This window comes from Hyaena hyaena, unplaced genomic scaffold, assembly GCF_003009895.1.
Source record: "Hyaena hyaena isolate Hyena2069 unplaced genomic scaffold, ASM300989v1 scaffold_88, whole genome shotgun sequence".
NCBI lineage: Eukaryota > Metazoa > Chordata > Mammalia > Carnivora > Hyaenidae > Hyaena > Hyaena hyaena.
In genome coordinates this window covers 2,410,559-2,424,615 of record NW_024080720.1, presented here as the reverse complement: position 1 = coordinate 2,424,615, position 14,057 = coordinate 2,410,559, and the positions used below count along the sequence as shown (strand labels likewise).

General features: G+C 45.6%; 1 protein-coding gene across 2 annotated transcripts in view; it reads right to left on the bottom strand.

Annotated features, from left to right (window-relative positions):
- The window catches only part of PRKCB (protein kinase C beta), a 329,605-nt gene that overhangs the window by 19,337 nt on the left and 296,211 nt on the right, over window positions 1-14,057 (bottom strand). For both annotated transcript variants that reach the window (XM_039234397.1, XM_039234398.1), the window contains exons 14-16: window positions 11,058-11,138; window positions 10,694-10,801; window positions 5,768-5,908 (exon numbers count right to left, since the gene is read on the bottom strand). In XM_039234397.1, coding sequence (XP_039090328.1) covers window positions 5,768-5,908; window positions 10,694-10,801; window positions 11,058-11,138 — 330 coding nt within the window. The remainder of the gene's footprint in view (window positions 1-5,767; window positions 5,909-10,693; window positions 10,802-11,057; window positions 11,139-14,057) is intronic.

Below are 14,057 nucleotides of genomic sequence, written 5' to 3'. Positions count from 1 at the left end.
CTCCTTGCCCACTTGGATCAGCACTTGGATTCTGTGCTCTTCCTTGAAAATGCCAAGCAAGCTTTTGCCTCAGGGCCTTTGCACCTGTTACCACTGCCTGAACCATTCCCCTCTCCCTCCAAGATATATACATGGCTCACACAGTCCCCTCACCTTCCTCTCATCTTTGCTGAAATGTCAGCAAAGCTTTCCAACCACCTCTCTCTGATCCAGCTCTCCCCATCCCCACCCCTGCTTTGATTTCCTCCACAATGCTTATCAACTTCTAACATATTTGTTGATTTCTCTTTTTTCTTTTTGTTCCAGTTTATTTATTTTGAGGGAGAGACAGAGAGAGTAAGCAGGAGAGGGGCAGAGGCAGAGAGAGGAGAGAGAGAGAGAGAGAATCCCCTGCTGACGGCATGGAGCCTGGGCTTCCAACACAGGGCTTGAGCCCACGAACCGTGAGATCATGACTTGAGCCAAAACCAAGAATGAGACGCTTAACTGACTGAATTACCCAGGTGCCTCTATTTGCCAAGTTCTGTTTATGGTTTGCCTATTCCTTCTAAAATATAAGTTCCAGGAGAGCAGGAAATTGTATTATTTTCACTTCTGTGTCTCCAGCACTGAGAATGGTACCTACCTTCCATAAACACCTGCAGAGAGGATGCCCTGGGGCTCTGGGGGACATCCCAGGAGGACAGAACCAGAACATGCTGCTTCTCAACCCACCGCTCCACCACTCACTCAGCCACACACACCGCCTTCTAGCACACAAACTAGCACCGCCCACCAACACACACTGACCCACAACAAGCCTGCCGTGTGGCCCGAACCACATTCACCAGCACGCTCTGTACTAGAATCACACATCCCTGCAGCACAGCCTTCACCATCCTACACGGCGCAGCAGTTACAATAGGACCTGCCTCTCGGCCCGCTGGCTGGCGGCACCCGCTGGACCACACTCTGGCGTCGGCTACGCCAAGGGCCTGGCACGTGTGAAAATATGCAGCACCTCGGGCCCTACCCCAGACCCGCTGAATCAGAACCCATACTGTAACCAGGTACCCAGGTGACTCATGTGTGCACAGCAGAGTTTAAGAAGCTCTGCTAAGCGACTCCAGGGCACCCGTAACACTGAACTGGGCAGCCACGGGCTGTGGGAACCACGGCCCATGATCCAAAGGGCAAGGATTCACGTGCTGCGTCACCGATCCTTCCCCACACTCTCCCCACATGTGCACAACCACGCGATGCCATGACTGATACAACTCAGCACTCAGATCGAGCCCTTTAGAAACATACACAACAACCTATGCATTTGAGATGCCCTTCTGCACATGAGAAAAACACCCCAGGTCCTAGTGTATATCCCTAAAGAATCCCTTATGTTCCTTTCTGCACAGAGCACCGCAGCCTCTTACCTTACAGCCGTTCATAGATTCCTTCATTTATTCAGTAAAAATTATTAAGTGCCTGCTCGGCTTTAAACCTTATGTTAAGTACCAGGAATCAACCTTGACAAAGACAGTCAGAACCCTTCAGTCCTAGTCAAGAAGACAGACATCACGCTGAACAAGCAATTACAATAAAGTGTGATGAGTTCGTTGATAGGACACTAGCAGAGAATCAATAAGAGCCTCCCTGAGGGGGTGATGTTCTCCTGATCTGACGAGGGGGAAAGAGCCAGCCACCAACAAGGATTGGAGGATGGAGGTGGACGTAGCGTGGGGAGGGGTGTGGACATCCCAGGTGGATGGCTGTGCCCGGACAGAGCTGGGAAGGGAAGATAGGCATGATTCCAGGGAGCAGCAGAGAGCCATCAGGGAAGCTTTAAGCAAGAGTGACACAGTCAGAGGCACATTTAAAAAAAAACCACTCAGGTATGTGAAAGAATGCATCAAAGCTAGTGTATCTCAGTAGTTATGGACAATACTCCACATACAGCTCCTTGCCATAACAGAAGATGGCAAACCCCGTCGATGAACCTCCAATAATAGCACCCTTCACTGATGTTTGAATATAATCCTCTGTTATTACCCCGTGGTGTTTTTTTTTTCCCTCCCGCTGCACTCTGCTTAATAGCATGCATGAATCAGGAACACTGACAGATACATGCATGCCTTTTAATAACCCACAAGGCACATGGCACTTGCACACACTTACCACGGGCCTTGGGGAGGGTGTGTGGAAGGGGAAATGTGAAATCCTCGAGTGGGAAGAAGACTGAAGGCCGGCACCCACCACTGAAAAGCATATGTGCAGGCTGAATTGGAAGAGGGGGTGGTGCATCCATTATTTTTATTTCTAATTCAATCTCAGGGAGCAAGGGCAGTCCGTTCCTGCTTCCCCTTAGAGCCGGTGGCTGAACATCTTGAAATATACAGTGCAGGGCAATCACTATACTTCGAAAGCTGCTGATCAGCCCACAAGAGGTGATTCAAGCCACTTGCTGGTTGGAAACCATTATCAAATACAGAACAGGCTGAGGGTCCCATTGACCTCTTATTAATTATTGTAGTCTTTTTATAACATCAGTGGTCAGAACAGCTACTTTTTCCTAAGTATCTTTATGAGCCAGGCACTGGCTAGATATTTTTATATTCATTATTGCTCAGCAGGAAGTTTCAAAATATTTACCCAGTCCGAATGGACTCCATTGTAAAGAACCAGTACTAACAGGAGCCAGTTAAATGTCAACCAGACTTTGAGTCATCACTACTCCCCTCAATTTTAAACTGAGCCCTTGGGCCACATACGACTTGTGGATGTGTTTACTTCGGCCTGAACTGGATTTAATTTTTAAAAATTTGTGGCTGATATATCAAAAACTAGTGAGCTCTCATCTAAAAATCTTGATGTAGATAAAGCATGCAGAGTCTATTTCCCCGCAGGGCAAACCTGGCTCTTAGAAGCCCAGAAAAAGGTAGTTGTTATTATGGATAATTAAAAAAGAAGATTATGATCATTAGTAATGGTCAACAGGACCCTGTGACTGTGCAGCTGGAGGTGAATGCCCTTGGGGCTTTGTAGCCAACTCGCCAGTCCTGCAGTCTGTCTGTGTCTCCAGCTACTCCCTCTCTCCTATTTATGTTACCTGCCTGGCCTCGGAGGCACCAGAGCCAGCGACCTATTCCAGGAAGGCACAACCCCTCACCCAGACTAGGTGAGAACCAATGTCTTCCCCTTAAAGAAATTTTCCTCCTTGCTATGTTCCCCCAGCCTCTGAGCTTTTAACACTGAACTCCACAGCACAAAACCTCAGCCTTGGGGCACATCAGATTCACCTGGGGGGCCCCACCCCCAGGGTTTCTCATTCATGGTTTCTGGGGAGGGGCCCGAGCACTTCATTCCTCAGATTCCCGGAAGATTCTGCTGCTCTGGAGACCACACTTTGAAAACCACTGCTCTACAACTAAAGAATGAACTCTACCCAGAATGGCACCGGTGCAATGCTGGTTGAGATAAGGACATTTGCATCTTTCCACCAGCCAAGTGGGGGGAAGGGTCCACATTTTGAGACATCACAATCAGCCCACGAAACCCCTATAAGTTTTGGGTCCCATCTCTGAGTTCCCAGTTTCCTGAACAGAGAACCTGTTCTTCTCTCCCAGACTGCCATTTTGGTCTTTTACCAAATGGTTCGTTAGAAGTGACAGTCCTGCCTAGGACATGCAGTGTCCCTCTGTGACGCCCAAGGCACCTATGGACATCATCTTTAGGAATAGCATCAGCTGGACTCGACACCGTTCTACCCCTCAAAGACCCTGCACCCCAGACATCAATCAATGTGTGACGTGGCTGACAACAATCATTATCAAGTCTCCAAGAGTGAGGACTGTGTGCCCGGCATGCACTGAGCGCTTTATGTGTCATAACGACTCTCTGATGCAGAGACCATTCACATCGCTGAATCACAGGTGATGAAACGGGGGCAAGCTTATCCAAGGTCACCAGCTCTAGAATAACCAAGAGATGTTTGTTGGACCCACTGTAGTCACTTAAGGGTCAGACACTATTAGAGATATTGTGCTCAATCCCGTGCCTGTATTTGAAGACGCATGTTGGTGACCTGGAAGACAAATGGCACATGCAGGTGATGTCATTTGGGACATGCTTGCAGGTGGAAGGTGTGCATGTATGTGTGTTTGGGGGGGGCAGGGGGTTCAACCTGGAAATCACAGGACTCGAGAGTATAAGACCAGCATCTGCAAATGTCTGAAGGATGCTCTGCAGAGAAAGAGGCTGTGGAGGACAGAATAGGCCAGAGGGATCGCAGCTCTGGGGAAGCTGATTAGACACCAACATGTAAGTTTGCCACAATTAAAAAGGCCGCAAGGTGGAACTGGCTCTCTCTAAATAACCTGGCTTCCTAACTCCAGGGAGTATCCAGAGAGACACAGGACGCATCAAGGATGCTGTAAAGCAGGGATGTTAATGGTGTGAGATGGCCCGGAAGGTGCAACACCGGGGAGATGTGAGAATCACCTGGGAGGCTTTGTTTGTTTGTTTGTTTAATTTTTTAATATGTTTTTATTTATTTTTGAGAGGAAGAGAGAGTACAAATAGGTGAGAGGCAGAGAGAGAGAGGGAGGCACAGAATCTGAAGCAGACTCCAGACTCCAGGCTCCGATCTGTCAGCACAGAGGCCAATGCGGGGCTCGAACTCAGAAACTGCGAGATCATGACCTGAGCCAAAGTCAGGGACTGAGCCACCCAGGCACACTACTGGGGAGGCTTTCCCTGTTCCCTCGCACATCGGCCGAGTGACCCTGGACAGAGCATGTAACCTCTCCGAGCCTCCATTTTCTCTTCCAAGACACTGAGTAAAGCACCTATGCAACAGGCTGTGGCAAGGATTTCATCAGATGCCACATGTAGAAGTGCATAATACGGTGCCCGGCACCTAATAAGTGGCCAAGAAATGAATAATGATATCATAATAACTACTGTTATCGTCATCGATCTTACAATTTCAGGTTTCAATGACAGTGTTTATGTGCACGTTTCAGCCTCAGTAGGCAGTTTCAGAGCTCATAGTAAAGTCACCGGGTCTCCGCTCTTCTTTGTCTAACAAAGAAGTATCCTGTCTGGGGAACTGCAGTCCGGATTAACTCAGGGTGAACTCCTCCTCCCCGTGTCTGACAATATGTCTGGCCGAGTCTCCGGGGATGGAAAATTCTCCCGTGGGCGCAGACTGTGGAAATGGGAGGCCTATATTCTTATACTATAGCCATTGCCTCACAGCTGTGTCTACACTCAGAGTCTCCAAGAGGCCTACGAGCAGGACGGCGTTTACTTTTATTCGATTTCGCCTCGGGTGGGAGGCGGTTGGTGGTGTTATCTTATTTACCGCCTCGGACTGTGTGTTTCAGAATTAAACTTAAATACCGTAACATGACCTTTCCAATGTCGTTTGAAGAGAAAATGATACAGTCGAACCAAGGAAAGAACCAGGGACTCTTTGTCACGGTCCAAAACCAGACCGTGCTCACCGAAAAGCCATCTCCAAAAAGTTGCCAGTGAAGACAGTCATAATAACTGAAACTACAAAGCACCAGCTCGTATCTAGCATCTCCCACATCTGCAGAGGCCGGGCTGTGCGAACGGAGATCTCCATGTTTGTACCCAGTGACTGTGTGCATTGACGGGAGCACTTACAGACAGATTTGAGAGGGGCATCGATGTCCACCCCTCAGAACACCGAGGGCACACACAATCGGGAGACGAGAGAGTATGTTATGCGTGTGAATCCAAGAGTCAGAGGGAACAGTTTACTTACGGCTTTTGGCTTATACGGGGGCTGAATCTCTTTGCGTTCAAGTTTCTCCCAATCAATATACCGGAAAAATGCATGCTCTTTTATATCACGTTCACCTTCAGGTCCACAACCCAGACGTTTGCCTGGGTGTTTGGTCATCAGCTTCAAGAGAAGAGAAAGGTTGAATTTAATGAACTTCGGAGAAGGACACGTGAGCTGCTCAGAAATGAGGAGTCCAATGAATTAGGGAAGAAAGGACAATGAGAGACTCAATTTTTATCTTCTCTTTTTCATTCCAACAATACTTTCCTAGAGAGGTCTTTATAATCAGAGGACCCAGTAACAGTGCCTGCCACTCCTTGTCCCAAAGCAAGATTGCTTATGGTTAATCAAAATTAAGCCCCAATGTGGCCCTGAACTTCAAGTTAGAAATGTCACACGATGCATTCTGATTTAAGAATGAGTTTTATGCAATTACTGGTGCATTTAATGAGGACAGTTTCAATATCTTCAAATGTCCCGCCTCCCACCTTGAGAAAGCTGGAGTGTGACCAAGGCAAAGGCCACATTCATTCTGATAATATTTGCATTTCTCAGTAAAGCACTTGTGAAAATGACAAAACAGAAGAAAAAATATTAGTCAAATGGACCCAAGTTTCAGTAATTACTTTCTGAAAGCTCATTAAATAGTCAAAAGCTAACCCAGCTCATTTTGCTTGTATCACACATTACACTAAACTCCACTGAGGTTTCTTTGGTGTTCCATTTAAATCACTTAATTATCAGAACCCTCCATCTTTGGGTCTCTGAGCCAGTGCTAAATAACAAGATGAATAGATGCTCCAAGATGAAACTAGACAGGCTTCCTCTTGTAAATGAATCCAAAGCAGCATGAAAATATGTCTGATCTCAATACTTGAGCAAAGGCACAGAGAGCAAAGATGGAGGAAACCCAACAAGAAGACCTCAAAGAGGAAAAACAAGCAATGGAACATACAAGACCAAGAAGCCTCCCAGAGTTGACCCGACACCATGATGTCAGAGTCCTTAGACTGTAGCAAAGAGATGAACCCAGCAATGTATAGCCTACCCTGTTGGACATTCAGCTTAGTCTGATTCCTGCTTCCAGATAACTTGTCATCAGAAACTATCCCCCTAAACACACACACACACACACACACACACACACACACACACACACACACACACAAGCACGTATTCTCCATATGTGCTATTCTCAGGGGGAAAATAAGTGGGAACTTCTAGTCTAGGCTTCTACCTGATTTGCATGTACCTGATTCCCACAATAACCCAGTGAGATGGGTTTATTATTTTTCCCATTTAAATGACCAGGCAATTGACATTCAAAGAGGTTAAGCAACTAGCAAGGACTTGGAGAGGTAAGAAGTGGCAGCACTGAGCTTGGATCTCACCTCTGCCTTCTCCAGAACTTGGGCCTTTATGTTATTTTTAAAAGTTTATTTATTTATTTTGAGGTGACAGGTGGGAAGGAGCAGAGAGAGAGAGAATCCCAAGCAGGCTCCGTGCTGTCAGAGCAGAGCCCTATACGGGGCTCAATCCCAAGAACCGTGAGATCATGACCAACTCAACCAACTGAACCACCCAGGCATTCCCAGAACTTGGGCTTTTAATAACAAAGCTCTTCGTATGTGGGCTCCCCAGGGATATTTGTGGTGTGGCTTGGCCAGGAAGGGCTTATTGAGGGCAAGCACATTGGGTCAAGCCCTAACAGCTCTGTAGGGTTAGGATAGGAGGAAAGGAAGGGCTATGAGGTTTAGGTTAGTACTACCAGTAATACTACCAATGATGGCCTCTGTGTACTGAGTACTTCCTGTGCACCCAGGATCCATGCTAAAGGCTTCCCAGCCATTACTCTTTCACCTTTATTTACACTTTACAACTATTATCATCCTTTTCCAGATAAGAAACCAGTCTAGAGAAGTAGTCATTTGCCCAGAGGCACACAGCTAAGTAGCAGAGCCATGCTTCCAGCAGATCCGCCCCATCCAGAGCTCTAGCTGCTCTTTTATGCATTCTGCTTGCTTTTGTGAGAACATGTGGCCAAAGGGGGCCTCTGTCTGCTTTAAGTTTGTTCAAAGTAGGAGTGCATTCTGAGCAAAGTTACACTAATTTTTTTTTCCTGGCAGAAAATAGGTCCTTTAACGGGAAGGATATATAAAGAAAGGACTTCAATGGGAATGGAACGTTTTTCAAAAGCCTAGCTCAATTTCCGTGTAAGGACAAGGATGGCCAAGCAAAGAAAAGCCACTGCAGAATCATCCAGCACTAATGTGAGTCTCTGCCCAGTTACTGCACTCAGAGCCGATATGCCTGAAGCCAGGCAGACAGCTGGGTTTAATCACTGTTCCCATCTCTGGTCACCTCCCAGATGCATCCCCTGGGGCCTGTGGTTCCGGAGGAAGTGTTTGCTGTTCGCTTGAGTGTCATCTCTTCTTTGGAGCCTCAACCTTGAAGAAAGAGCCCACACTGGACTCAGCCCACTCGATTCAGAAAGGTCCTTGAACCCAATAGTAAAAAGAAGTCACCCCAGTTAATCCTGAAGGTTATGAGTCCTAAATTAATAGAAATCTGCTCCACCAGGGAAACCGCTAATTGGAGCTGAAGCTGAATGCAGCTGACCTGGAAAATCCTCTCTCCTCCATGACCCACTTATAACCCCCAGCTGTCCCAGCAGGGAAGAGACGTGAAGGGGAATGTCTTGAGCATGTATTAAGCACCTACTATGCGCTGATACCACACAAGGAGCTTTCTCTTATGTTACCTGACTTAACGCTCTCAGACAACTCAATGATCAATGGGGGTTATTATTCCATTTTTAGAGATAAAGAAACAGAAGCTCACAGGTACAGAGTAGGAGCACACACCTAGGAAGTGGAAGGGTTGAGATTTGCAAAGGGTCTTGAGCTCCCAAATCCCCCACTTGAAACAATTCCTATGGCCGTGTCTGCATACTTAGATGCCAAGAAGGGCCTGGCATGTAATGTAGTAGTGCCGGCATTAGTAACAGTAATAATAATAATAATGGCCCATGGATTTTGGATCAGAATGCCAGGCTCTGTTTAAGTGATCCACTTGTATGAACTCATTTAGTCATCAAAGAATCCTGTATGGAGTACTATTATTATCCTCAATCCACAGATAAGGTTGAGGAACTTCCCTACAGCCATAGGGCAGCTGATGCCAAGACCAGGACTTGAACCCAGATGAAACTGGGCCAGATGGGGATTTCTGCAAATTGGAAAAGGCATGCCCTATCTAAAGGGGACATGGGCTGCCCATCCAGCTGGCTGGTGCTTTATAGGAAGGACGGACCAGCATGGCGGGATCAGATTTCTTAAGAGAAACTGGAAAGTTAATGTTTACAGGAAATCCCTTGCCCTTTAAATGGTGGCAATTATTACACAAACTAAAACTCAGTAGATGACCTCCACCCACTCTTCCTCCTCCACAACAAAATGTCTGTAGGGGGTCCGCCCTGGCCTTACACTGTGTCGTCTTCTTCTTTACAAGCCTCACTTAAGTTCCTAATGAACCTCTGGGTCTCTATTATCTGTTCATTTTCCCTCCCCTTGCCTCATGCTCTCAAAGAAAATATTTTCATGCAATTCACTTCAAGATGTTGGGGATTCAGACGAATTTGCACGTGGTTTCCCCAGGGGTATTTGCAGCGTAACCTATGCAGCTAAGATACAAGGCTCAGGTGATTGACCAAGAGTAAGAATCTAGGTGGTGTGACAAGGTGCTCTACCTGGAGAGGTTAGCCCAGCTAATACAAAGTGCCTGCGTTTTCCAGCTTTTCTGCGTCCACACAGCCCACCAGGCATTGACTGGGGCCAAGAAGAGTGGGGCTGGATTGTGCAGTGGGAAACCAGCAAATGCCCCAAGGATCTAAGACCGCCAGTCCTGGCTTATTCAGACACACAGGTGGGAACCCACTGGGAAGGCATGGCCATGCCCTAGCCTTGAAAATGGACCTGTCCTCTCAACTGGTGGGAGAGTGAATACTTCATAAAGGCAGGATCCATGGGCCATATTCTCTGCGGCTTTCATAGTGTTTTCACACTTCCATCAGAGCTGAAATGTTCCCACATTTGGGTAATGGGTTGAAAAGCAGTGATTTTCAAGCCACAAGGGGATTTTTGCAGACTTTTACAGATGTTCAGACAATCTCTGGGGTGAGATTGAGGTTATGTACAATCTGGAGAAGCACTTCAGGTCATCCTGATGGCACCAAGGTGAGGACCAAGGATCTCCAGGGACTCACCCAGGTCACTGGGAGCACAGTTGGCCTAATGCCAGATATATAACAAAGCAATCTTCACCAGCACACGTGTGCCCGCCCTCTTCACAGGTGCAGTCTGCATACATATAAAACGTGAATGCTTTTCGGCCCTTTGTGGGTTGGGTGAGGGAAGACAGGGGTTTTGAAGACACAACATTTGGGTCAGCGTATCCAGAGAATCCCTTAAACTAAATATTACATGATACATTGTTAAGACAAAAGTTCCACGCTGTTGGTATTAACCACACACACACACACAAACACACACACACACACACACGCACACACACACACACACAGAGCAGGGCAAGGCTGACAGATCCGTGCCGCAGACCTCTTGCACACCTTCCCATGGGTCCCAGCTCTTTGGCAGAGTCTCTGTGCTTCCTATCTCATTCACTCAGTATGCATTCCCCCGTGCGGGCTACAGCCTGGAGCCTGGCCAGCAGCAAGACAGTGTTGCAGGCAGACCTCTCTGGTACATTTGTGCAGGCTGGGAAAAAACCTCCCTTTGCTCCGGGAGGTCCATGCCAGGCTCACAGACCAGCAAGGAGAGTTCGGTCTCCATTCCCCCTGTCTCCCTGGGTGAGGCGTCCTTCTGCAGGGTCCTGGGGCTCACTCACCCCTTTGCAGATGGCCACAGCTTCCTTGGACATGGACTTTGGGTAAGCCACGTTGTGTTCCATGATGGACTGGAAGAGCTCGTCCTCATCCTCCCCTTCAAAGGGTGCCTGTGGAGCAGAGGATAGTGTGGGAAGAGAGGGGTTCTGCCTGACCCTCCCCCACTGCCCCAAACCATTGGGCCCTTTTCCTTGGGGTCCACAGTGAGGCCACACTCAGGGGCTTCAAGGGCCAGGGTAACCAGCCAAGGAAGTCCTAGGGGTCCCAATCTATGAGCTGGTATCAATCGGACATCTCTGTATAGAGAAACCATGCTGATGGGGTTGGGGAAGGACTTTTCTTACCAGTCATTTAAAATTCAATTACCTGCCCAGCCAACATTTCATATAGCAGGACTCCAAATGCCCACCAATCCACAGACTTCCCATAGGGCTGATAAGCAATAATCTGGAAAACAGAAGGCATTCCATCAGCGAGGCGGGCAGCTTCTTGTCATGACTGGAGACTGAATACTCACTTCTTTAATGTAAGAGTGGAGCATCTTGGGGCTGGGAGGAGGAGGCAGAGCTTTTCCTTTGCCTGTCATCTGCCTACTGTGAAGGATTAAATTGGCTGTTACAGTCCCAGATATGAGCCACTGTCTAAAAGAGTGACTAAGGAGCCTAGTGCCCACTCAAGCTATTTCTTTACCTTAGGAAGATGGATAGATGTCATTTACAAAGGTACCTGCAGGTTGGGAAAACATCTATGGGTGTCACATTGCCTTTTCAAAGATAGTACAGTGTGTTAATTTTATTTATTTATTTTTTTTGAGAGAGAGAGAGTAAAAGAGAGGAGGGGAGGGGCAGAGAGAGAGAGGGAGAGTAAGAATCCCAAGCAGGCTCTGAGCTGTCAGTGCAAAGCCTGATGCTGGGATCGGTCTTACCAACCGTGAGACCATGAAAGAAGCCAAAATCAAGAGTCAGATGCTAACTGACTGAGCCACCCAGGTGCACCCCAACCCAGTGTGTTATTTTTTCATTTTAATACAGTGAGTGGCATTTTTAAGAAGGAAAATGGTGTTTGTTTCTCATTACAAAAGTAATAACATTTACACAACAATGGAAATACACTTAACACTATTGAACTGTGTTCGTAGAAAAGATCTAGGCAGAAATAGACCAAAGTGCTATCATAATTTTTCTCTTGATAAATGACTATGGGTGATTCTAATTATATTCTCTTAGCTTAACTACTACTACTACTGGGTACTGTGCATTACTACTACTGAACTGAACCTTAGAAATGGTTAAGATGGTGAATTTTATATTTTTTACCGCAATTAAAAAATTTTAAGTTAAAATAGCATTCTTATTATTGTACTATTTATTTTAAAACATAGATAAGCCTGGGTGGCTTAGTCGGTTAAGCGTCCGACTTTCGCTTGGGTCATGATCTCGCGGTTCGTGGGTTCGAGCCCCGTGTCGGGCTCTGTGCTGACTGCCAGCTTTGAGCCTGGAGCCTTTTTCAGAGTCTGTGTCTCCCTCTCTCTCTGACCCTCCCCTGCTCACGCTGTCTCTCTTTCTCTCCTAGAAATAAATAAAAATATTGAAAAAAAAGACATAGATAAGCAAATAAATAAAAAACAAAAATATAGACAAGTTAAGAGAATACAATTAGTATCATCCATAAGCATTTATCAAGAGAAAAATTATGGTGACCCTTTGGTCTATTTCATCCTAGATTCTTTTCCATGAATACATAGTAAGCTCAGTGTGTATATATGTGTTTTACCTACACACACACACTTTAATATGTGGAATTTTAATGAAGTATTTTATTCAGTTAAAATTTCCATGCAGTAGTAGTTGCATGTCGATGTAATCAGTTTTTATCTCCGCACAGCATTCCCCTGGATAGCTATACCAAAATTTATGTTGCTTGTTCCCAAGGTCAGATTTCTTCTGATGCTATAATATAGATCCTTGTAATTGGATATTTGGACATTTGTCCAATTATTTCCTTAAGATAAATTCGTAGAAATAGAATTGGTGGATCAAATAGGATGTACGGTTTTTAAAAATTATTTTACTTTATTTATTTTATCTTCATCTTAATCCCCTTCCCCTATTTCCCCCGTAGCCTCCCATACCACCTCATGTCTGGTAACCATCAGTGAGTTCTCTACAGTTAAGAGTCTGTTTGTTGGTTTGTCTGTTTCTTTCTTTCTCTCCTTTCCCTTTATTCATTTGTTTTAGTTCTTAAATTCCACATATGAGTGAGATTGTGTGGTATTTGTCTTTTCTCTGACTGACTTATTTCACTTAGCATTATATCCTCTGGATCCATCCATCCATGTCGTTGCAAATGGCAAGATGTCACTTTTTTATATTCATATATTCATTATATCCACATATTCATATATATTCATTCCACACCTTCTTTATCCATTCATCTATCGATGGACACTTGGGCTGCATCCTTAGTTTGCCTATTGTAAATAATGCTGCAATAAACACAGAGGCGCATGTGTCCCTTTGAATTAGTGTTTTTGTGTTTTTTTTGAGTAAATTCCCAGTAGTGAAATTACTATATCATACAATAGTTCTATTTTTAATTTTTTGTGAAACCTCCAAAGTGTTTTAGTGGCTGCACCAATTTACATTCCCACCAACAGCGCAAGAGGATTCCCCTTTCTCCACATCCTCGCCAGCACTTGTTTCTTGTGTTTTCGCTTTTAGCCATTCTGACAGGTGAGAGTGATCTCTCATTGTTTTGGTTTGCATTTCCCTGATGATAAGTGATGCTGAGCATCTTTTCATGTGTCTGTGGGCCATCTGGATGTCTTCTTTGGAGAAATGTCTGTTCGTGCCTTCTGCAATGATATATATATTGTTTTAAGGTTTTTGATACTTAGTACCAAATTGCTAGAGCATGGCAAAGTCTAGAATATCTCTGTGACCATCTGTCTTTCAATATACAGGGGTATAAAACTATATCAAAGGGTTGCAAAGGTGATACAGTAAAGGTTCAGGGTCAGTTCTGACATTGACTTCAGACTGCTACTTCTGAGCTGTGTGGCCCTGGGGAAGGTTACTTAACTTCCTGATGTCTCAGTTTCCTCACTTTCAAAAGGAATTTTATAATATCTAGATCACAGGGTTTTGCGAGGAAGAGAGATACATGCCTCTCACACATTATATCCTTCAAATGTTAGCTGTAAGTAGAAGGTTTTCTCAGTCAGCGATTGTTTTACCCAATGAATGTGTCTGAGCGAACTTGGCTCTAAAACGAATGTCCGCTTTATTGAACTCCATCTTCTACCTAAAATCTTCTACCCTAAAATCAGAAACGCTCTCTAAGGAGAATTAGCAGCAAGAGACTGAA